Source organism: Cricetulus griseus, chromosome 2 (assembly GCF_003668045.3).
Source record: "Cricetulus griseus strain 17A/GY chromosome 2, alternate assembly CriGri-PICRH-1.0, whole genome shotgun sequence".
NCBI lineage: Eukaryota > Metazoa > Chordata > Mammalia > Rodentia > Cricetidae > Cricetulus > Cricetulus griseus.
The window spans coordinates 356644292-356667723 of NC_048595.1; the positions used below are offsets into that span (position 1 = coordinate 356644292).

General features: G+C 44.2%; 1 protein-coding gene across 1 annotated transcript in view; it reads left to right on the forward strand.

Annotated features, from left to right (window-relative positions):
- Positions 1-253: 253 nt before the first annotated feature.
- The window catches only part of Retreg1 (reticulophagy regulator 1), a 124650-nt gene continuing 101471 nt past the window's right edge, over positions 254-23432 (forward strand). Inside the window, exon 1 of the mRNA XM_027400043.2 lies at positions 254-720. Coding sequence (XP_027255844.1) covers positions 425-720 — 296 coding nt within the window. The 5' untranslated portion in view covers positions 254-424. The remainder of the gene's footprint in view (positions 721-23432) is intronic.

The following is a 23432-nucleotide window of genomic DNA, read 5'->3' on the forward strand; positions in this document are numbered from 1 at the left end:
TGTCCCCTCCTCGCCCCTTTAAAATCCAAACCCCAGACTTCCTTTGAGAGGAGTCCTCTCTACCTGGCCTACTCAGCTGGAAGGGAAAAGGAAGGATTTTCCTCTGGTCCCCAGCTACCCACGGACGCCGCCCAGCTCGCATCCACCGAGCGAGCGAGCGAGCGGAGCCAGGCCCAGGGCGGCCCCGCCCCTGCGCGAACTTGACCGCACCCTCTTCCCCCGCGCGGCCGGGCCTGACGTCACAAGGCACCCAGCTGCCGGCGCCCCACGGTGCGAACCCCGAACCCTGAGCGGTCGCCGCTGCTTTCCGGGCGCTCACCGCCAGGCGCGCGCGCCCGCCCGCCCGCGCCCCTCCCCGTCCCCATCCCCGTCCCCGTCCCCGTCCCCGTCCCCGTCCCCGCCAGCCAGCCAAGCACCGCTGAAGATGGCGAGCCCGGCGCCCGGGGAGCACGCCGCGCAAAGATGCCCAGCCCCGGCTGCGGAGGAACCGGCGCCGAGGCCCGGGGTTCCCGGGGAGGAGGCTGGACCCGAGGCAGGGCCGGAGGGCGCGGGGCCGCAGGTGAAGGAGGAGGAGGAGGCCGCGGACAAGGTGGCCGCCGCCCTGACCTGGCTGCTCGGGGAGCCGGTGCTGTGGCTGGGATGTCGCGCGGACGAGCTCCTGAGCTGGAAGAGGCCGCTGCGCAGCCTGCTCGCCTTCCTGGGTGCCAACCTGCTGTTCTGGTGAGCTCTGGGGCTGGGTGGGGGCGCCCCGGAGGGCAGGTGACCTTGGGGCGCCCGGGGCCGGATGTGCCTGGCCAGGGTGAGCTGGGCGCTGCGGTGGAAGTGACAGCCCCGTCCCACTTGCTTGGTCACCTGTCTGAAAACAGGTAGTCAAGCAAGAGCTTCAACTTTCCTCCAGACGCACTTCCCTGTGAGTGGCTGTCACCTTTGCTGCAGATGTCCACCCTCCAAGGGGAGGTGATGGTCTGATGACCCACGTGTTCCTGTGTCGAGGGATGTCCCAGAGCTCTTGAAAACTTCGGCCCTGGTATTGCCAACTCGCAGGTCTTGACCTGTACTTACAAGCATGGTGGTACATGGGCGCTTGGGCATGAATTGATGTTTGCACCCACAGAGGCGTATCTGGATCAGTTTAGGTACAGTATCAAAACTGCTGCCCTTCATCAGCCACCGGAGATGGGCAGTGAATGGTTTGTTTTTCCTTCCCCTGGAGGGTAGGGTTTACAGGTTTTGCTCCCAGATGAGAAAGCAGGAGGTAAACAAACAGGTGGATTAGGCACATCGCCCCGCCCCTCCCCAGTTGCACAGCGTGGTGTGTGTGTGTGTGTGTGTGTGGGTGGGTGGAGGGCAGGCAGTAGTAATTTCAGGCGAACTCCAGAGGGAATAGGCAGGAATGTGTTTTGAATAGCCCCCAATCAACAGGTTTGTCTCACCAGAAAGTGTTCTGCCTAGGTAAGCACCAGGCAATATCTGGCTCCATCCCCGAAGGATTTTGTGCCCTGTCATGTGGTACTAGTGCTCTGAGGGCAGAGAAAAACCTTATTTGCCAATTGTCTTCGTAACAAACACGACCCTCGCAGTGCAGAACAAGCAGTTTCACTAACAGATACCTATTTACAGGACATAGATTTCTTAACCCCAAAGTTGAGAAATAAATGCACAAGAGAGACAGACATAGCCTGTCATTTTCCTAGATTAACTTGGGCAGCATGAAGGATTTTCTTTAGATCTCAGCTTGCCTAGGTTTACTCTGAAAACGAGCTGTGTCTTGTTTCTGTCTGCGGATGTTAATTAACTTTGGGTCTCTCAGCTATTGCTATTTCTGGAGTTTATCCCAACTCTCTATCCTGTTGTAAGGTTACCTGAGCCCTTAAATAAATAGGTTATATCATGTTGAGCTAGGCTGGGGCAGGAAACCAAGTCTGAGGGCTGGCTTTGTCTCACGTATTTACCAACAAGCAGCATGTTTTAAATCTTATCTATCTAAAGACACCAAATTCTTTAAGTTTGAAGGTACAAAACTAAACACTTTGAAAATCTCTTCCCTTTGAAAATCTCATTCCCACGCCCATTCCCCAGTTTATCAGCTTCCTCCCAGAGGCCACTGGGGCTGTTAGCTCTCTGTCTGTTTCAGCAGAAGCACTGTGTTCTGTGCACACTGTGGGCTAGAATAGTAAGGATTCCTCATGTAAGCGTGGGTGCCTGTTGGTCACTTCCTAGTTTTTTTCAATGCATAGAATTACTTGGTAAGAGGTCTCAGAGTATTGAACCTTTTAAGGAGGCTCAGGCAGAGTTCCCAGCGCTTGAATTTTTAGTGTGATAGCTGAGTCTTGTATGTGTAGCATTTGGCGTGTATAAAAAAACATTTTAAAGGATGATTCCCACAAGTAAAACACTGTTGGGTCAGAGGGCATGTGCCCTTGTCTGTCATTTCAATGGCTGTTAACTGTATTGTCATTGGGGTTCTACCAGCTTATTTGCCCATCATCAGTGAGTGTGACTGCTTGCAAGGCTAGACGTTTGCCAAGATTTTTGAAAAACATTTTAATCTTGTAAGTCTACTAGGTGGAAAGGGTACTTTGGTATGGTTTTAAATTTGTGTTTGTCTGAGACTGAATGTTTTCCTTGTGCTCAAGGCCACTGTGATTATCTTTTCTCTGCAGTGCCCATTTAACTCTAACAAATCTTGTCTGTTTCTTCACTTTAGACCCTGATCTTCTTATTGACTTACTAAAGCTCTTTTTATAGGATGGATTTTAGCATAATTAATGTAATGAGTTGCAAATATTTTTCCTATGATGTATTCTTGTGTGTGTGTGTGTGTGTGTGTGGGTTGTGTGGGAGTTTGTGTGTGTCGCTGGTCCACATCTATGTGTGTGCATGTAGTACAGGCCAGTGGCTCTCTTAAATTGTTCTCCCTTAGTTTTTTGCAACAAGGTCTCTCACTAAACCTAGAGTTCATCAATACAGCTGGTCAATGAGCCTCAGGGATCTGCCTATCTCTCGATTTCTGTGCTGGAGTTACAGATACATGCCATCACTCCTGGCTTTCAGGTAGTGCTAGGGAACTGAATTTAGGTGTTTATGCTATGTGGCAGCCACATTCCTGACTGAGCCACCTCTCCAGTCTCCCTATGACATATTCTTTAAGAACAACTGTTGGAACTATTTTTTGTATAGATAATTAGAAAGTATATTTGATATTTTCCATATGTGTATTGTGTCCCATCCATTTTATTTACCACTCTGATGGAAAGATAGATAGTGGGCAGACATTGAACCTTGTTAGGATCTTATTTGCTCTGTTTTTCCTGTTTGCAGTGGCTGGATTCCATGCATGCATTTCCTCTGACAGACAGCCATCCTTCTCTGAATTCTGAAGCACTTGTTGCTTTTGTGTTATAATTTACCAGACTTTATGACTGCTTTATTAATGCCAGAACTTTTTTTAAAATCTTCTTTATTTCTTCCTCGTGTTAAAATATGCTTTTATAGTTTAAAAGCAAAAAAAAAAAAAAGCCAGTTTATTTCCTCTCAAATGATCTGGTCTTTATTTTCATTCCTCCTTTCTTTTCCTTTTTTTTTGTCTGAAAAGAAAAAACAAGTTACTACTCTGTTATCCAACTGGTCTCAAACTCATAACAATCCTCCTGCCTCACCTTCCTAAGTACTAACACTAAACATATGAGCCATCATTCCTGGTTGGCCTATGGCCTCATTTGGTTCTTAATATTCTGTGTCTTGGGAATGCTAAAGCTTTTATTTTCTATGAGAAAAAGAAGTCATTGTGTTAAAATATAATGGGCTATAGAATGACACCCTGTCTCAAAAAGAAACAAAAAAGAAAAATCCAAATCTTAGCATCCCCAGTGTCGTGCTTCATGTATCATTGCTGCTGGTCCATTCCTGTGGAAAATAACTTTGCACATTTGCAGTTTGCATAATTTAATATCTGGTACTAATAATTGCTTTCAGGATTTTGAATTTGACTCAGAAGTTTTGACATTGACCACCTGACTATGATCTGTAATACTGGTGTTGTGCACTGGAAAACCAGGAGTGAAATGGGCCATGGGGATTTGGATTATCTCCAGTCTGATCAAAGGACACACACATGGGAGATGAAACCACAGAGGTAGCATTCTCTAATCAGATACACATACATATTCTTATATATGACATACTTGTGAAAAAAATGCTGATGTGAAGAAATGCCAAAAATAGATCTTAAGTCATATCATGAAGTCTGATTAAATGTAGGCTGAATGTAATGCCAGACTCCAGAATCAAGGATTCTACAATGGAAACAAATGGGGCCACGGTGCCGTAGGCCTGGATTATACAAGGCTCCAGAATGCCCTGTCTTAACTCATTTAGCTTACAAAAAACACGTTTTCAAAATTTTTTTCTTAATTTTAAAAATAACTAAGATAACCTCATAATTCCAGAGATCAAAAAGCATAAAAGGGTAAACATTTTAGAAATCTTTCCCACGCCTGCACCCAGCCCTCTCACAGGGGTAGCTAGTGTTACAGTTTTAAACATAGCTGGAAGTTAACCAGTGAGACAGAAGTGACAGTTTACTTTTTAAAATATTTACATTTGAATTTGTAAGTGTGTTGTGTGTTGTATGTGTGTTGTGTGTTGTATGTGCGTGTGTATACAAGTGTCTGTGGAGTCCAGAGGTCACTGGATGCCCTGGCGCTGGAGTTAGAGGAGGATGTGAGCCATCTGAAGTGTGTTCTGGGAATTGAATGCAGATCCTTTTCAAGAGCAGCAAGCGCTCTTAACTGTTGCGCATATTTCCAGCTGGATACCTTTGTTTCTAAGAATAAACTTTTTGCAATTTATTTACATTAAAAAGTAGATGTTGTATGTACATAGTTAGGTATGCATGTATCTGTGTGTATATAATGACGATCAAGATTTAAATTATTCTCCAGCTGGGCGTTGGTGGCCAATGCCTTTAGTCCCAGAGACAGAGGCAGGCAGATCTCTGTGAGTTTGAGACCAGCCTGGTCTACAAGAGCTAGTTCCAGGACAGCTTCCAAAAGCCACAGAGAAACCCTGTCTAGAAAAACAAAACAAAACAAAACAAGATTTAAATTATTCTCTTAACTTGTGTCTTAGTTACTTTTGTTTTGCTGTGACACAACACCATGACCAAGGCATTTAGTTGGGGGCTCACAGTTCCAGAGGGTTAGAGACCATTGCCATCGTAACGTGAGCATGGCAGCAAGCAGGCAGACAACAAGGCTATGCCTCCTAATCCTTCCAAGTCAGTCCCACCAGCGTTGGGCAGGGCATTTTATAGATGAGCCAGAGGGGCCATTCTTACTCAAACCACCACAACCTCAAGGGCACTTTTGGTCTGCTGCTTGTCAGTCCTCACCCCATGGTCTGATCTGCTTTAACACCATGTCAAGTATCTTTTCTGAAGTCACACACAATGATATCACACGACATGGTATCTTTTGTGTCTGACTGCACCAACTCTGAATCAAGTCTTAAGTTTCATTCCTGCTATGTACATCAGTTATTTGTTCTTTTTATTATTATTTTTTTAATTCCTGAGTGTTATGCTACTTTGGGGGAGTATGTCACAATTGGCTTATCCATTTGCAAGCTGATAGTCACATAAAGAATTTTCATGCTTGCCTATTATTAGAGTTAATGGAAAGCTCGGTGTGCATCTTTGCTTTTTGGTAAAGGAAAGTGGTAAGTAGTAATCTGGATTTGGTTATAGACTTATAAGAGTGGCCCTGGATCAGGAAGGAATGTAACAAAATGCTCATCTTCCAAGTCTTCTTGCTGGCCCTGATTGTGAAATACAGCTTTTGATGCAGTCCCTCTTTTGAGTCACATGTCTCTGCACCTTAAAAAGCTGCCCTGATCAAGCTTTGAACTCACTATTGGTGACCATGACATCTAAAAGTCCATATGGAGGAGTTTTTCTTCATGTCTAGGGTTGTGTGAACACATCTCCTCCTACCTGTGGAACTGTTAAAAGCACAGCAAGTTGGTATGCTTGAGATGGCTACACAGGGACACACCTTGCAGGGGTCGTTGGGCGCTTTGACTTTTGAGTCATCTTGGGCACACCAGAATGCCGGTGAGACCCACTGAGAGTCCTAGGAATGCCATCTGTGGGGTTGGTTCAGAAAACGGCACATCCCAAACTCCCACTTGGGGTCAAGCACTCTTTGTCCCCTGCTCTGATGCTCACTCCAGTTTGCAGTGGAGCAGGGACCTGGGGAGAGCGAGCATGGACTAGCAGCAGCATTTCCTGCTTGGGTAAGCCCATCCCAAGCCTGCCGAACCAGAACCTCTGGAGGTGGGATGGAGATGTCCAGGTCTTCTCCAGCTCGCCAGGTGACTGGATGCACACTCAAGTTTGAGCAGTGTCAGGTTCGAGCACTTTCTGGAGTTGTGTGTCCTCTTCTCCATAAGATACTGTTTCCATTGCTGGGTGACTCCAGATGGTACACATCCTAACCTCAAGTTAATGGCTGCATCTTGGTAATATGTGTAGTCACTAGCATCCAAGTCCCACCGATAACAGTCAGAAAACGACAGTTTTGGTGGCTTGTCAAAGCTGAGTGATTATAATTATTATAAAAGGTTTTCACATTAGCACCTCAATTACATCTTGTTATGCATATTATCTTCATTTTACACAAAAGGGAACGGAGGTCCTTTGAAGTGAACAGAACTCCCAAGGATGACTTCCCTATGCACTGTTCAGTAGAGTATTTGCCATGAGGGAAATGATTCTACACTTGTTTTGGGCATTGCAGTGACAGTAGGGTTTTTTTTTTGGGGGGGAGGGGTTATTGAACATGTGAAATATGGCTAGAACAGTGGTTCTCAACCTCTAGGTCATGACCCCCATGGGATTGAATGGCCCTTTTTACAGGGGTTGACTGAGACCATTGGAAAACACAGATTTTTATCTTACAAGTTGTAACGGTAGCCCAATTACAGCTATGAAATAACAATGAAAATAATTTTATGGTCCGCAACATGAGGAACTGTATTAAAGTGTAGCATTGGGAAGGTTGAGAACCACTGGGCTGGAGAGACTCAGTGCTCTCTTTAGCTCTCCTTGTAAGTATGGTATGTGCATGCCCCCCCCACCCCCACACCAGTGTGTGTGCCATGCACTCTCTGTGAGGTTATCTGTGGAGGCCAGAAGTCCACATTGGACATCTTCCTCTATCATTCTCTATATTAGTTTTTGAGACAGGGTCTCTCACTGAACCTGGAGCTTGCCGTTTTAGTCAGACTGGCTGCTGTTGAGTTCCTAGGATCTGCTTTGCTTGTCTCTGTGTGGATGTTGGCACTTTACCTACTAAGCCATCTCTCCATCAACATCCCCTTGATAAATATATTTTTAATTGTATTTAGTTTAAATGTAAAGGGTCCCATGTGGTGAGTGGCCACTCTGTGAGACATACGATGTTTCTTGATGAGTTCATAAGTTCAATATTCTTTCTACTCCATGGCTCTAAAGAATATCACAAGACAACTTGGGTCATGTTTTCCAATAATACAGAATTAGTTAGTGATTCCAGAAACACTATGAAGTTACTGTTGTCTGGAGGTGGCTGTTTCGGCATCAATAGCAATTACTTTTCAGTTTATTAATAGATCCAGGCCAAATTCCTTGCTCATTTCTTGCGATGATTTGAATAAGAAATGTTCCCCATAGTCTCAGGTATTTGAATATTTGGTCCTCGGTTGATGGTGTTGTTTCAGAGACTTAGGAGGTGTGACCTTGTTGGAGGAGGTATGTCAGTGAGGACTGGCTTTCAGAGTTTAAAGACTGATGCCATTTCAAGTTTGCCCTCTCTGCTTCTTGCTTGTGGTTCAAGCTGTGAGCCCTTAGCTTCCCACCCCTGCTGCAATGCCTTCACCCCACTACCAGAAACCAAGGAACATCTGCCCAAGTAAACTCTTATATAAGTTACCTGGGTCGCTGTGTTTCATTGTAACAATAGAAAAGAAATGATATCATTTATATTTGACCTGTGCTATCAGAAGACACAGCTGAGCGCATGTACAGTCTGGTGTAGTGTCTAGAAGTCCTGAGAACTTCCCTTCTGCTGGGGAAGGCATGGGTGGTACCCTGAGTTGAACCAAACACTACACTCTGGCTCTGAGTTGCATGTGACAGTCTCTGGGACTTTATAGCATAGGGCAAAGTGCAGATCCTGTATAATTTGGCAATGCTGGTGAAAGCTTTTGTGCAGAGTGTAGGGTGGATTTAAAAGAAGGAGTCCAATTTTAAAAAGTGAGGTTAATGCCAAGAGCTTTTCACGTAGGATAAACCAGGAATAAAGAGGGAGTGAGCGCTGGGTGCCCTCAGACTAGGGAGATTTGCCTGGCTCACCGGTGGGATGGGATTGGGGGGAGTGGGAGAATAATATGGGATACCTAAATCAGATGTCCAGAAGGCTGTGATGGATCTAGGTGCACTGGGTAGTCTTGCTGTAGCCCCAGCAGGGTGGAGCTGGCTTGAAAGGGCCTTCAAAGTAGAAAGGACTTAGTCTATTAAAAACAGCTTTAGCCCTTTGGATATTGAGCCTTCAACAAATATTTCTTGAGCAAGGGTTTCCTGGTGGACACAGTGGCTCTTTGTGAAGCTTTCTCTCAGCCTCCATCCTCAGGACCAGCCAAAGCGGGGCTGATCTCAGGGGATCTGTGTTTCTGCTTGAAACCAGTAGAGATTTCCTCCTTGCTGTAGCGGCCTTGACCCTCCCAGTCACCTTTTCAGGCAGCGTCAGTGATTTTTGCAGAGATTTAGGTAATCACTTTGCCTCAGCTCCATTTGGCACGTCTGTCTTTTTATCTTGTTCTGTGCATGAATGTTCTCAGGCTGCCCCAATTGATTCAAATGAGTACAAGTAAGTGGGGTGTGTCATTGTTCCTGCTGCTGGGAACAGAAAGATGATGGAGACACAGTCTGATCCTGGGGGGGGGGGTTGGGGACAGGGAGAGAAACAAGTTAGTGACTATGAATATGACAGGTGATGCTGAGATTGTTAAACTGCCACACAGGAGTTGGGAAGAAGCAGCAGGAATTTTTAGGCAGTCGATGAAGGGATGGTATACTTTTAAAGTGTCCCCTAAAAATACACATGTTGGGAATTCATCGCAATGGGATAGGGAAGTAGAAGTTTTAATTAGGGCTGGTGAGGTCACAAGGAAAGGCCCCAGGAGGGGAAAGAAAGTTTGGAGCTAGTGTGCTTGCTCTGTCTTCCCATGTGATGTCCCCGCCATGTTAAGCTGCAGCAAGAGGCTTACCTGATGATGACATCATGTTCCTGGACTTCCCAGCCACCAGAGTCACAGCCAAGCAGTGTTTCCGTCTTCAAAATTCCCCCTCTCTATGATTATTCAGTTAGAGCAACAAAACAGACCAAGGCAAAAGGGTATTGGGATTGAGGGGGTGGGGCATGGGTCAATGAGTCTGTAAAAAGTGCAGTTGAACTGGCCTGTATCCACTATTATGTTTTGACTGCTGAGTTGCTTTATGGAAACAGAATACATAGCAGCAGTCAAGAATTTTTTTTCCTATAGAGAAAGAGTCAGGGATAGAGAGAGGGGAGGTGGTTTTATGTGCTGGGTAGAAGGACAAAGTTTGGGATGGCAGTTTAGGAAGAGGTTGTTATTGGACCTCACAATATCCTCCCTCCTGTTCTTACCTCGAAGCACTGGGGACAGAGCCTAGCTGCTATACACACACACACACACACACACACACACACACACACACACACTCACTCACCTGCTAGCTAGCCAAGAGCTCCACTGCTGAACTACATATCCAGCCTTTTTAAAATTTTGAGACAAGATCTCCATTAGTTGCCCAGGCTAGCCTTGAACTTATGACCCTCCTACCTTAGCCTCCTAACTAGCTTGGATTAAAGCCTTGTGGCATCAGGCCTGGTGTAGTCCTCATTCTCTCTTGGAGAGAAGTGTCTCTCTAGCTCAGAACTTTATGCCTCAGTCCACCTAGATTCTGTGCTCAGCTCCTATTCAGTCTTTGGTGTGACCTGGAGGAGCAAGAGCCAGGAAGATGGGGATCAGCCAGCCCATCTCTGCAGAGCACTTGGTGAGGGGTGGAACCAAAGGGGCTAGGTTAGAAGGTACCATTTCCTTGGTTACTGAAAACAAGGTAGAGACAGGCGTGCCCATACGGGCTTCATTCCCATAGGGATCCCTACCCCCACAGGGACTTCCCACCCCCACAGACATCCCCACCCTCACAGAGGTTCCCCCTCTGCCACAGAAGTCCCCACCTCCACGGAAGTGCCTCACCCAGAGAGGCAACCTCTGTTTTCTGCCACAGGCATCAATTATTCAGGCTGAGTTCCATTTTTTTTTTTTTTGAGTTGCCCAGTGACCCAGTTTCATCATATTTCACTTCCTTTTTGTGTTTGCCCTTTTGACCCAGAAATGGTTCTTGCATACAGGTGAGGTGTCATGTGGACTCTAGCTGGTCCAGATGCCTTTGTGGCTTAGTGGGGTGAGGTGGGGGTATTTGGATGCTGGCTTGGGTGACTGTGTTTGTGGAAGTGACACTGCCTTTAAGGAAGATGTTTGGAACTGCTGGGCTTCAGTACAGGTGTTTTCATTGACAGGGCATAGGAGGATGTTGGGAGTTGCTTAGCAACTGACTCCTCACTGGGCCAAGTCATGGCATAGTCATTAGCTTCCCCCAAACCAGTCTCCTGCTTCAGGGCTCTGCCGCGTCTCCATCTTCCCTACCCAGCCTCTTCTCTGTCTTCAGTCTTCACAGTTACTCACTCCTGAGGATGTTTCTGACCACCTGACCTAGGGCTTGCCTCTTACAGTCATGTGTTTTCTGTTGTAAAAATGCCCACAAATGGGTATTTATAAAGAACAGGATGATGATGATGATTGATGATGATGATGATGATGATGATGATAATGATTTTGAGATAGCCGTGGGTAGCTTGTGTAAAACAGGTTAGTCTCAAGCTCACAGAGATCCTCTTGCCTCAGCCTCCTGAGTGCTGGGATTAAAGGTGTGCGCCACCATACCTGACTATATCATGGATTATTGATTTACATTCTGGAGTCTGGGAAGTCCAAGAGCATGGTGCCCCTATCTGACAAATGCTGTTGTCCTGTCTCAGAACCTGGTAGAGGGAGGAAAGGCAAGCAAAAGGAAGAGAGCAACAGGGGAAGAAGATGCCACATTTACTTTTATAGCAAACCCAGGGATAACCAACTAATCCCCAGATACCAACATTAACCTGTTCACTAGGGTGGAGCCCTTGACCTGAATCAGTTCTGTTGCCCCATTTCCCAACACTTGCCCGGGAACTTAACTGCCATGAACTTTGAGGTGAACAGCTGGACAGTAACATCTATTAGTTTCTCTCTCTCTCTTTCCTTTTTTGCAAAAGGAAAATACTTTATAATGGTTATGTGTGATATACTAATAAACTAAATTTTCCAAAAGCATTCCTGGAGAATTCATAAAGTTGTTTGAAGTTCATTTAAGGTCACATTTAACAACCCAGGTAACTATGAATGTGGAGAAGTGCTTCCTTTAATCTAAATGACAATGTGTAAAACCCAGCATACATTAGAATTAAAAATATATCAATAAATGTCAGTGAGTCTCATGCCTCTGATGCGTTAAATTAATGAGTGGAGGGCATGGAAAATAGGATATAGAAGTTGTTGTACTGGAAATGAAAGTTGACCTCATGAGTAGTAGCAAATGTAATGGCTTTTACCCAGTTCAGAGGGCTGTCAACCCTTTAAAACAAAACCCTGCGCAACAGCACTAAGAAGCCTTGTTTGTGTTCCGACACTGGTGCAGAAGGGCACCACACAGAATGTAAATGAGGGCCCTCCTGAACTCTGCTTGGATGGCTGGGCTAAGGGTGCCTGTACATTCTTGGAAGGTTTTTTCCCAGTCAAATGCAATTTTACTTAATCCTTTCCTAAGACTTTATTGGTCTTAGTTGCTCATTTTATATTTTATTCCTGTAAAATATATAACATATTTAAAATCCTTCAGTGGGTGAGTTCGAAGCAGATTTGGGGAAAGGTTGAGATAGACTTCCTGGAACTCACCGTGATCTCACAGAGACCCTCGTGCTCCAGCCTCTGAACATCTGTGTATTTGAATTTCAGCTGTGCTTCTCTTCTTGGAGAATTTGTTCAAATCTGAAAGCATTCTATTTATTTCTCTTTGTGTCTATTTTTCTAAGAGACCGAATTAAAAATTCTGTCAACTTGACTTAGGTCAAAGACAAATGTTACGGGGAATAATGCATATAAAAATAAAATCCTGTTTTATGTACATACATACATCCATACACACACAAACACACACATGCATATCCACACCCGTACACATGAATGCCAAGATACACACACAGGTGTACATTCATGTAAACATGTGTATGTCTATAAACAGACACACACAGAGACACATGCACATATACATGTCCATGCACACATACAACCCAGGCACAAACATAAGTGCACATGCAGATACATAGTACATACACAGACAGACATATGCAAACACGCATACATATGTGTACACACAGACACATATACACATGCATATATACACACAGGCACATGCACACACACAAGTGTACATGTGTTTACACAGATGCACAGATCCACACAGACACACATACACATCTTTTATATCAACTAACCAGTGGATTTGTATAAAACTGACCATCTTTTGTTGTACTTCAGCTCTCCTGGTCCTCTTTCTCTCAGCTATTACATACTCAGCTTTCCTTAGACTTTCCTAACTAGTACTCCTGGAGAAAAATGCCACGTCTTGACCCAGAAGTCTAAGGGAGACCCAGGCTGAATTGGGAATCAAGAGAGAGAGAGTGGGAGGGTCCCCATTTCTTCTGAAGAAAAGCTTAAGTGCTATCCTTGGTTTGTTCTGAGTTCTTTGTTTTTTCCACATAAACTCTTCTTGCCCTGCTCCCACTGTGATCATTCACATCACAGTTTTAAGTTAAATTATTCCCAGTGGAGCTAAGTAAATGCCATGCTTAACTTCTCTTCTGTACACACACACACACACACACACACACACACACACACACACACACACACACACTTCTGTGAGATGAAACCCCAGGGTTTTCACATGCTGGACAAGTGTTCTTCTACTGAACTTCAATATGCTCCTCCAATAGTTGAGCTTGAGATAGTATCTTGCTATGGTGCCCAGAAGTTGTAGAACTCATGACATTCCTGCTCAGCTTCCCAAGTAGCAGGCATTAGAGGCCTGAGCCCCCAGCCTGGCTGGACTAGATGGGCAGACTTCCAACACTGGATTTCTTGCTTCTAGGAACTTCTCTCTCCTGGGTTTCTTGATAGTGTGTCCCAGAAGACAACATCTGCTCTATTTTAATTCGTTGTTCTAGGTCTCATTTCATTTGCAAACTCAGTCCTTCAGTTGCAGGAGGTTTTCCTAAAACAGTGAATTGTTTTCTGCTGTTATTTTTATTTTGTTTTGTATTTTTTTTCTCCTGGAAATTGCATTAGTCAAACATTGGGCTTCTTCAGTGGTTCCTGATTTTTCTCAACATTTGTCTCTGTGTTTATCTCTGCTTTCAGTTCTCTGCTGGGATTCTTTTATCTTTGTCACTTTATATTTATTGTATCATTTTTAGTTCTAAGACGTTCTTCTCATTTTTGATTTCTCCTTTTGGAATGCTCTCGTTTTTGTTTCTAGATTTGGGCTTTTGGCTTTTTCTCCTTGAGAATTTCAGAGGAGCTGACTTAAGGTTTCCCTATACTCATTCAGTGCTCTACACACAGAGTACAATACGTGTTTTGTTCTCTTTTAGATGTTAGAGGCTTTCTCTAAATATTTAATAGGGAGCCTTAGATTCCTGTTCCCATTTCGAAGTGAGTGACCCTGAAAAGGAGCAAGGTGGGCCAGGGTGTGACCTCAGTGTGTGCTTTATTGTGTCTCATCTGATGAAGATCCTCTTACATTTTGAGGGAATGGCCAGCAATAATTTGACCTACCCACTTTTGGAATGAGCTGACTGGCACCTGCCTCCTGTAGCATCAGGGAAGGGCATAGAAGTAGTAGAAGCCTGGCTGTGTTCTGGGAACTGAGTTTGAGAGGTGGAGGAGGATGAGGATGGGGAGTCGAATGATAACTGGTACCCCACTCCCCTGTTTTCTTTGTAACCTCCATTCCTTCTTCCTCGTCTCTGAATGTGTAGCTTGCCCTTTGATGTCTTCAGTGAAGAGGCCTCAATTTCCATAAGGGGATAAGAGAGCATCGCTCCTAAACTTGCGTGGGTAGTGAGATGGGATGTGGAGTTCTAATTTTTCATTGTAAATTTTTTGGTTCCCGTTCCCCAACCCATCACCCCTTCCAGGTCCTAGCACGTAGGTCAAGCATTCCTATGCTGCAGACACGGTTTTCTTCTCCAGCATCCTTTCTGCCCAAAGGACTTTTTATTTTGACATATAGGCTGCTGTTCTTTGGTCTTCTGCTTGCACACCCTGGTACCTGTGTTACTTTTATCCCGGTGTGCTTAGGAGAGGGAGGGACAGAAAAGTGAATGTGTGTAGCATGCAAGTCGGTCCTTCCCTCTCTAGGGTTGTCTCCAGGAGATGGCATATGTCGTCTGCATGCACTGTGATGTGTAGTGGTTGCTCAGTAGTCACACAGGTGAAGCTGAAGTCATGGCTTGGATGATTGTGAAGAAGTCTTTCGTTTTCTTCCTCCAATACTGGTTGTGCATGTATGAGAAATCCTTCCCAATCAAAGTATGTGACCCTTCATGTATTTTAAATTAAAAATTGTCCTAACTCAGTTCCATAGTTTGGAGTTTTCACAAAGTAGAATATTCACTAGTGTGTTGGCTACTCTCATCGCTGTGACTAAATACGTGACAAGAAGCAACATAAGGATTTATTTTGGCTGATGGTGTGAGAGAATGCTTTCCATCAAGCATGGAAGGCATGACTATAGGAATATAAAGGTTGCCCTGAGTCTACTGCAGTCAAAGAGTAGAGAGATAAATGCTGGCATTCAGTTGCCTTTCTCCCTTCCTACCCTTTATTCAGCCCAGGCCCCAGCCCATGAGGTGGCATCGCCTATACTCAGCAGGTCTCCCTTTAGATAAACCTCTGGAAATGTCCTTACAGACATCACCAGATATGCATGATGTGTAGATATTCTAAATCTAGTCACAATGAAGATTAGGCACCAGAAGTATCAGATGTATTTGTTTTTTTCTGGTTGGATTAACTTGAAGATGACATTTTACATATCATATTGTTTTATTTCTAAAAACTTTAAGCAAATAGAGCATGACTTGGTGAATACAGGATGCCAATGTAAAAAAATAAGTCATTGAGCTGTGACATTGAGCTTTTAAAAATATTTTATGAGTATTTTGCTGGTATGTATGTATTATGTATGTGCATGTGGTTGCTAGTAATTAAACTCGTGCTCTTAGGAAGAGCAGCCAGTGCTCTTAACCACCGAGCCGTCTGTCCAGTCACAACATTGAGTTCTTAAGTGTCAGTAGGTTTTAGTAACCTACCGGAGTCTAATAAAAGGTGGACTGAATAGTTTGGGTTCCTTTACAGCCTTAGCTCCACCAAAATCCATGGATCTTAACATTTGATGTCTGCTTTGAGAAAACACAGTAGGGAGCAGGTCTCTTTGGATGTGAAGTTTGCATAGAACATGTATCCCAAGCTGGTAACAGGGCTCTATCCTATAAATAGGATTCTCTTGGCATAGTCACACCATAGCTTAGTTGGTAATGATAAATAGAAGTGCTTTGGGTGAGAAGGGCCTTCCCAGGCTATAGGAGTGCTGTGAAGGATACAGAGGGGGTGACAGCAAATGACTAGTGATTCATTCCATTAGCAGATGTCCAGTGGGGCCATGTCAAGTAGAAGTCACCAAGCCTGACCTTGGCAGTGCTGTCTCTCCTGAAACTCTGGGAAGAAACTAAAGAAAGAGAGTTCTTCTGATATGGCCCTCTCTGGGTCAAGAGAAGGTCCCTAGCAGGGCAGCTGGTAGGATCTAGAGGAAGTGATGGTTTGGATGAGACCTTATATGGCCAGTTGGGCTGGCCAGGCCACCATGTATGCAGCCAGAAGGAGTTGTTCCAAACAAGGAAAGCAGTGTGTGCAACAGTCCAGAGGAAAGAGCATCTATGTGGGTGTGCAACAGTGACAGGGTGAGGTGACAAGTTTAGGAGGCATGAAACTCAGGTTAGCTATGACAGATCTGTGCAGTGGAGGGAGATACCAGGCTTTTCCCTGACAGCAGTCTGAAGCAGTTCCCTACTTTTTCCTAAGGAAATAGTGTTTGAAAGTAGCAAGAGATGAGGTGGAGCGGAGCTAGCCTAGATCCATAAGGTCCTAGGCACTGGCCCACATATGGGGACCAAATCTTTTAGACCTGGTGAGCCATAGGGAATTATAGATAATGTTTGGCACTAGCATGAGGTTTTCTGTGACAGAAAATGCTCAGAGGCAAGAAGGTGGGGTGTGGAGAATGGGGAGTGAGGAAGTCTGTGAGGGCCCCCAGATTTCCACAAGGCTACACTGGTTGGAGTGGCCTGAGCTTACCTTATAATGTGGAGAGGCCATCAGAGGTGTAAAATGACCCTCCTTCCAGGGGGACTCTGGAATGGTCATCGACATTCCACCAAGCTGAGGCCCAGCTCATCCCAGCCCAGAAAGGATCTGTGTGAGACCCAGGACTTTTGGAGTGTGGTCACATTTTAGTAGAGGAAGGTAATATACTTTTCACGACTCGAAGGCTTATCATTTGGACATCAATAGAGAGTTAGGCCTTAAAGGAAGATGCATTGAGAAACCAGTGAATGATAACATTGTAATTCACAGCCAATGTGCAAATAAATGCTTATCCCAGGTGTTTTAGGCAGCTTACCCACTATGTGTAATGAACTGAATGAGAAGTCTTAAGTATCACTACTAGGACTCCCGGTTTATGGATGACCCCAAGAACCAGAGATGTTAAGATACTTGCCAAGGGTACATAGCTTATGTGTAGTTAAGATTGGCTTATAGTGCTTGCCCGTGACTTTTGAGGATATCTGCATATCCATTGCCATTGGTGTTCTTTGTGTATGTCACTGGTATAGATGCCTTTCTCTGTGCTTGGTCTAACTACTGACTGCAACTTCTAATATTTAGGGAAGCAGACATCAGATGAACATTTGGTTATGATTTTTCATTCTTTAGGGCTTCAGACCTAAAACACTTCCCTTTTGTCTTTTGTAGTCCATTGTCCAGGTGGATGGATTGAATGGAGCTTCTGTGTCACACATGGAAATGGTGACCCTGGAGTTGTGCATGAAGGCTACCATGGTTTGCAATTTTTTAAAAAAAATTACTGAGTTGTTCCCTGAGGGGTTAAAGTCAGGCCTAGCAACTGACAGGGTTTTTTTTTTGTGTGTGTGAACTTTATGTGATTCTAGAGTAGGTTTTGCCTGAATGACCCACCAGGCAGAGAGAAAGTCATGTCAGGTCTTGGTTGTCCAACATTCAAAACAAATATTCCACCTGTCATTGTCCAGGATGCATTGAGTTGAGGGAAGGTCATTGCTGTTTTTAGTCTAGGCTTGGTTTGCCACAAAGGAGCCATTTTACGCTTCTGGGCTTCCAAATGCCACCCTGGCATTTACGTTGTTTTGCCAAACTGTGTAGCCCAATGAAGAATATCTGAAATGAACAGATTTCTGCCAAAGAACTACAGACTTCCTGGGGACATTGTACTGTCCAGATCTCTAAGGGCACCAGATGTCTCCTGACATCTGGGAGGTGCTTACTCCTGTGATCTGGTTGCACCAGCACTGACCCAGTAAAGTGGGTTGTTGGGTTGGCAATTAAACCTCTCACGAGAAAGCCACTCTGTGATGAAATAAAGGGAGAGAGAATCTTTGTGTTAGTTTATGGACGAGGAAGCTGAGTCCCAATGTCCCACAGGAAGTCATTGATAACATGACAAGTGTCAGAGTCACCATGCCCCTCTGAAAATTGTGTTGCTAAGTGTTGAACCAGTGAATGCAACAAAACTCAGAAAACAGTAAGAATGTTCTAGAGTACCCAGAACTTTGGTTATGTCTATAGATCTGTGTGGGGACCTGACTGTGTTGATCCTACTGTGTCCTGGGGGATTGTGTGGGTTCTAAAAGAAACATTTTTATTAGCACATATTTATTATACACAATAATGCATTCATTATGACATTTTCATGCATGTTTATAAAACATTTTGGTCGTATTTACCTCCCATTACCCTCTTCAACCCTTTCTCAATCCCATTATATTTTTTCCTCTTCCCCAGATAGCCCCTCTTCTATTTTCGTACCTTTTTTTTCTTTTAAAATGATCTAGTGAGTTCCATTAGGGTTGGACAAGCACAGGAACTTTGGAGCCTTTGAGGCTTTAGAGTGGACAAACTCACAGATGTCCTTATGCTCAGCCAGGACCTTTTAGCCTTGTGCTTACCCTTCTTGCTTCCAGGACACATGGATCTGCTTGCTAGAAGTCACTTTGATAGAAGCACACAGTGGGAGGCATTCTCTTACTCAAAGTGCCAACAGCTTGTGTTTGACTCTACTGGAAGCAAGGCATCGGGCTCACCGCATTGTGCTCTTCTTTCCAATGATGAGGGACACTCCATCCATAAAAGGCCCTCTGTATAGGAAATTCTTGGCAGCTGAAAACTGATTTACCAATCAAGGGAAACATTTTCCTGTTCTAACGATGAATTTATGTTAGTGTTTATTAAAGCAATTTGAAGACCTGTTAACGTGGACTCGGTCACTTTGATGGCTCCCTTAGCCACCAAAACACGACTCATTGAAACCTTCATAATAGAATATTTGCTACTTCTCATGTAGCCCTTTCATGGTTATTGCATATCATATAGACTCCATGGCTCTTGCAGGAGTATCCAGCTTACAGCCTATAGGGCTGCACACCAGAATAGACCAGAATAGCTCTGAATGTGTCCCACTGCAAAACCATAAACTTATTTGAAACATCATGAGATGTATTTGTAGTTCTTTTGTAACTTGACTGTGAAGTTTACGAGTAACGGTTCTTCTTTGTGTGACCCAGAAAAGTCAGAAGGTTGGACACACTTGTGAGTGCCCATATGCACCCAGGACCTGAAGACTTTGTCTCTTTGTTTAGAAACAAAAATGGTATGGAACAAAGTCCAAAGACCAAAGAAGTCAACTAGAACACATGTTTTAGGGACACTGTGTATGAGCTGTAACAGCTGTGGGTTTGCACACAGCCAGAACTTGGTGGGGAAATTAAACTATGAATCAGAGATGGGGCCCATGTGCTCATCTGTTACACAAATCCTAATGCATCTTTTTCTGTGGCGGAAATGGCTCCTTAGCTGAAGGAGGGCCATTATTGGAACATTATTCCTGCAACTAGTTACTAGAGGTACAGACTGTGCAAATTTTCATCTTTTAAGGAATGAATGTATATCTTACTAGTATACTTTAAATTTAACTCCAAAATACCCACATAGTAAATTAAAAATAGGTGGTATCATTTTTATAAACCACAATGGGAACTTTTTGCATGAGAATTTTGGCCTCTTTTTCATTGTTTTTTTTTTAAATAGACAAGTTAAATTTTTATTATTTTATGATACAAATTGTCAATACTTGAAGACAGTAGTGGATTTCAGTTTGGGCTCATGTGCTCAGTATGTTAGACTATATACTTAAATATGATTCAGTGGAAATAAAGATGTAATTTTAGAATTGCTTTTGTGTTCTTTTAAATCCACTGTATTAGTGACCAGTAGCTTTCACTAATCAAAATGGAATTGAACCTCAGGAGAAATTATCTAATTAGTTTTGGTTGTTTGATACAGGGCTACATATAGATCAGTCTGGTCTCAATTTTGCTGCGTAACTAAGGCTGCTCATGAACTTCATCCTCTTAGGTTTAACCCTGAAATCTTGAGATTATAAGCACATGCCTGCACCACTGAATGTATCAGTCAGGTTTTGCATGTATTTTGGATCCCTGTATAACTCAGGTATTGCAGTTGCCCACTGATCATCTTCTGTGTGAGTTTTGCCTACAAGAACACAATACATTCCACCGAGAACCAGAACACTACTGATGTCTTAGTAAAAGAACATCTCCTACAAAGAAGCCCAGATATATTTGATATTATTTGGCCTTTGCTGTAGACCTGGCTGTGTTGCCTTGTTGTAAGCACACAGGCTCCTGGGCTGCTGGTGATAAGGAAGTGTGAGAGGTCCTTCTAATGACCTTCCCAGCCACATGACTTCAATATTGCTTCAGCTCAGAACATGTTCTGAGAACCAGACTGTCGTCCCGTGGATGGTACTTTGGTTTGACTAGTTTTTTTTTTTTTTTTTTTGTCAGTGTGACACATATAATGTCACCTGGGAAGAGGGAACCTCAATTGAGGAATTGTTTCTACCAGATACACGAGTCTGTGGAGAATTTTCTTGAATGGTTGGGGCAGGTGCTCCTCATGGTGGGTGGTGTCACCCTAGGCAGGTAGTCGTGTGTTATAATGGGCACATGGACTTGGATTATGTGGAAAGCAAGCTGAGCAAACCAATAAGCAGTATTTCTCCATGGCTTCGCTTCCATTCCTGCCCCGAACTTCTTGCTTTGAGCTCCTATTCTGGCTTCCCTTGATGATGGATTAAATCTGTGAGCTGAAATAAACACTCCCCACATTGTTTTTGATTGGAACATTTATCACAGCAGCAGAAACATACCCAGAACCTGCCCTCTGAAACTCATGTTGGAATTTAATGTCTGTCATGAGACTGTGAGAGGCAGGACCTGTAAAATGTGATTAGCATTCTGCTTCAAGATTGGACTAATCTACTTATATCATGAGAGCTTTAGTGTGTTAATGAACCATCTGGACAGTAGTCAATTTGGCTCATACTCTTTGCTCGGAACATGTAATATCTGCCTGCACTCCTTGGGGCCTCTGCCAGCAAGAGGGCTACTGCTAGACTTGACCCTTTGACCTTAGATCTTAGGTGCAAGCTAAGATAAATCTCCTTTCTTTATGGCTTATCCAGTTCTGAGAACCAGACTGTCGTCCCGTGGATGGTACTTTGGTTTGACTAGTTTTTTTAGTCCAATCTTCTTAGCAGTAGAAGATACACTGAGGCTAACAGAAGCCATGTAGTCTTCTACTACCAAAAGCCACATACATCTTCTACTGAAGAAATGATCTAGACCAGATCCATGGGCTTCTCATGCTAACCGTTGCTTATTGTAGTCTCCTAAAAATAATATGGTAATGATCTCTATACATTTCCTTTCAGTTCAGTAAGATGTTAATGTTATGATATTGTTCTGCATAGAATTCAAGATTACTAATTATGTTGGCCTTGTGTGTGATGAATGGGTTATGTTAATGGAGTCAGTCATTTGACAGTTGGTGAATGAGCCCCAACACCAAGCAAATAGCTATTGAGTGCTGCTATTGGTAAGGCAGTGCCTGATGCTGGGGAGATGCCGGGGACAGGGGACAGTGGGCTACTGTGTGGAGCTCCTGGTTTGAAATGTAGAAGGAGGTGGTGAGAAGTGAACAGGGAGATAGATATGCGGGTAGGAACCATCAGGAGCGTGTGGAAGGGGCACACAGTACTCTGGGGGAGTAGTGGGTGTCTGATTTGATTGCAGGCTGCAAAGGATCCTGGCTGTGCCACTGTGCAGGGCAACCACCAACCACCGTGTGCATTTTGGTAGTGAGTCAGGACTTTCAACCATGCCTTTGTCGGGCATGGTTGAATGCCTCTTGCCAGAGAGGCCAATTCTTTCTGGGTATCTGGATTTTGAGTTCTGATGCGTTGGACTTTATGATCTGGTTGTTTTCAACAAACCCTGCTTGGCTTCGGACATTTCTCTGTGGTATTTAAAAGCACACATTTGCTGCTCTTTCCCCGTCTACTGGAAATGAAAGTTTGGAATGGAGACCCCAGGTTCACTGCACTGACTGCGGTTGGAAGCCTCTTGTAGTTGATTGAGGTGTTTTCCATTCGTGCTTGATGTGAAATGTTACGAACAGAAGCTATGCTGCTCATCTGGAGAGCTCAAGGAGAAGCTGTTCTCTCTCCTCATTTCATATTCTTTTATTCTTATTCTGTACATGTGTTTCCTGGGCTCTAGTTCCCATGTTTGGAAAGTTAATATGGTGCCGGCAATCTCAGGTGGAATTACCAAGAGAGACATATGTTTTCCATTGGAGCTTGGGGACGACTGGTGTTGAGGGAGGGCTTTGTCTCCCTTGTTTAATTAGAGAGTTGTTAGGGTTGTTTGTCCCGCTGTGTACACATGTGTGCACACAAAGGGAGCAGAGAACTCGTGAGCCTGCTGGGTGGAGGTGCCACGCTGGCACACCCTTGTGGGTCCTTAACACCGTGTTTATTGGAGGGGGTGGCTTTTCTCCCTCTTGTAACACTTTTCATCATTTCTGTTGTCTTTCTAGTGAGTCATTGCTCTTTGGCAAGAAGTGAAGAGCCTAGAAACTAGCAGCCCCAGAGATTTGCTGTGGAGGAGTCAGGGTGGAGCTGTGCCTCTGTTCATTACTCAGATACTCAGAGAGCCTGAGGTTGTCTGAGACATGTGGTTGGATTCCAGGGTTGCTCTGCTTTGTTCCTGGGTCCTTTTCTACTGTGACAAGGCAGGGATAGCTTCCCATGCTAGTTCGACATCTCCTCATAGTCTGTTAAAAATAACCCCCACCCACAATGAAGTATCAAGTTTGCTCCCTAAAGGGTGCGTTTCACTTCATGGTTTGAATTCTTGTAGGCCCCACTTTGAAGAGTCATCTTCATTTCTACAGTTGAACTCTCCTTTGCTTAACATTTTTATGTTTTATGTTTATGCTGCGTAGTAGATTTTTGACGTCTCTAAATTCTGGTTTGGACAGAGGAATGGTAGAAATGAATGCTCTGGAGGCAGACAAATTATGTGTGTGCACGTGTGTGTGCGTGTGTGTGCATGCATGCATACGCATGCACACATGTGTGCATTTAGGAGAGATTTTGGAAAGAGGTGAACTAGCTTCTAGCAAGATGAACCCAACTCAATGACCTATGTGTCTGAACTGCCGTTATATTATTTGTAAATAAAGACAAAAACCCCAAACCAAACAACACCTCCCCCCCAAAGAAAACATAAGACTCCCCTCACAGAGAAAGAGTAATGCCCTGGCAGTCAGCCCTCCTCACATCTGTAGCCCACCCTGTGGTCATAGTTCACTTAAGAGGTGTGGTCCACTTGAGTGTGTTGCCACCAGCCCACACACAGGACAGTGGCCTTGCCCTGGGGTACTTTCAGCATATCCTGCTTTCTTGCTTC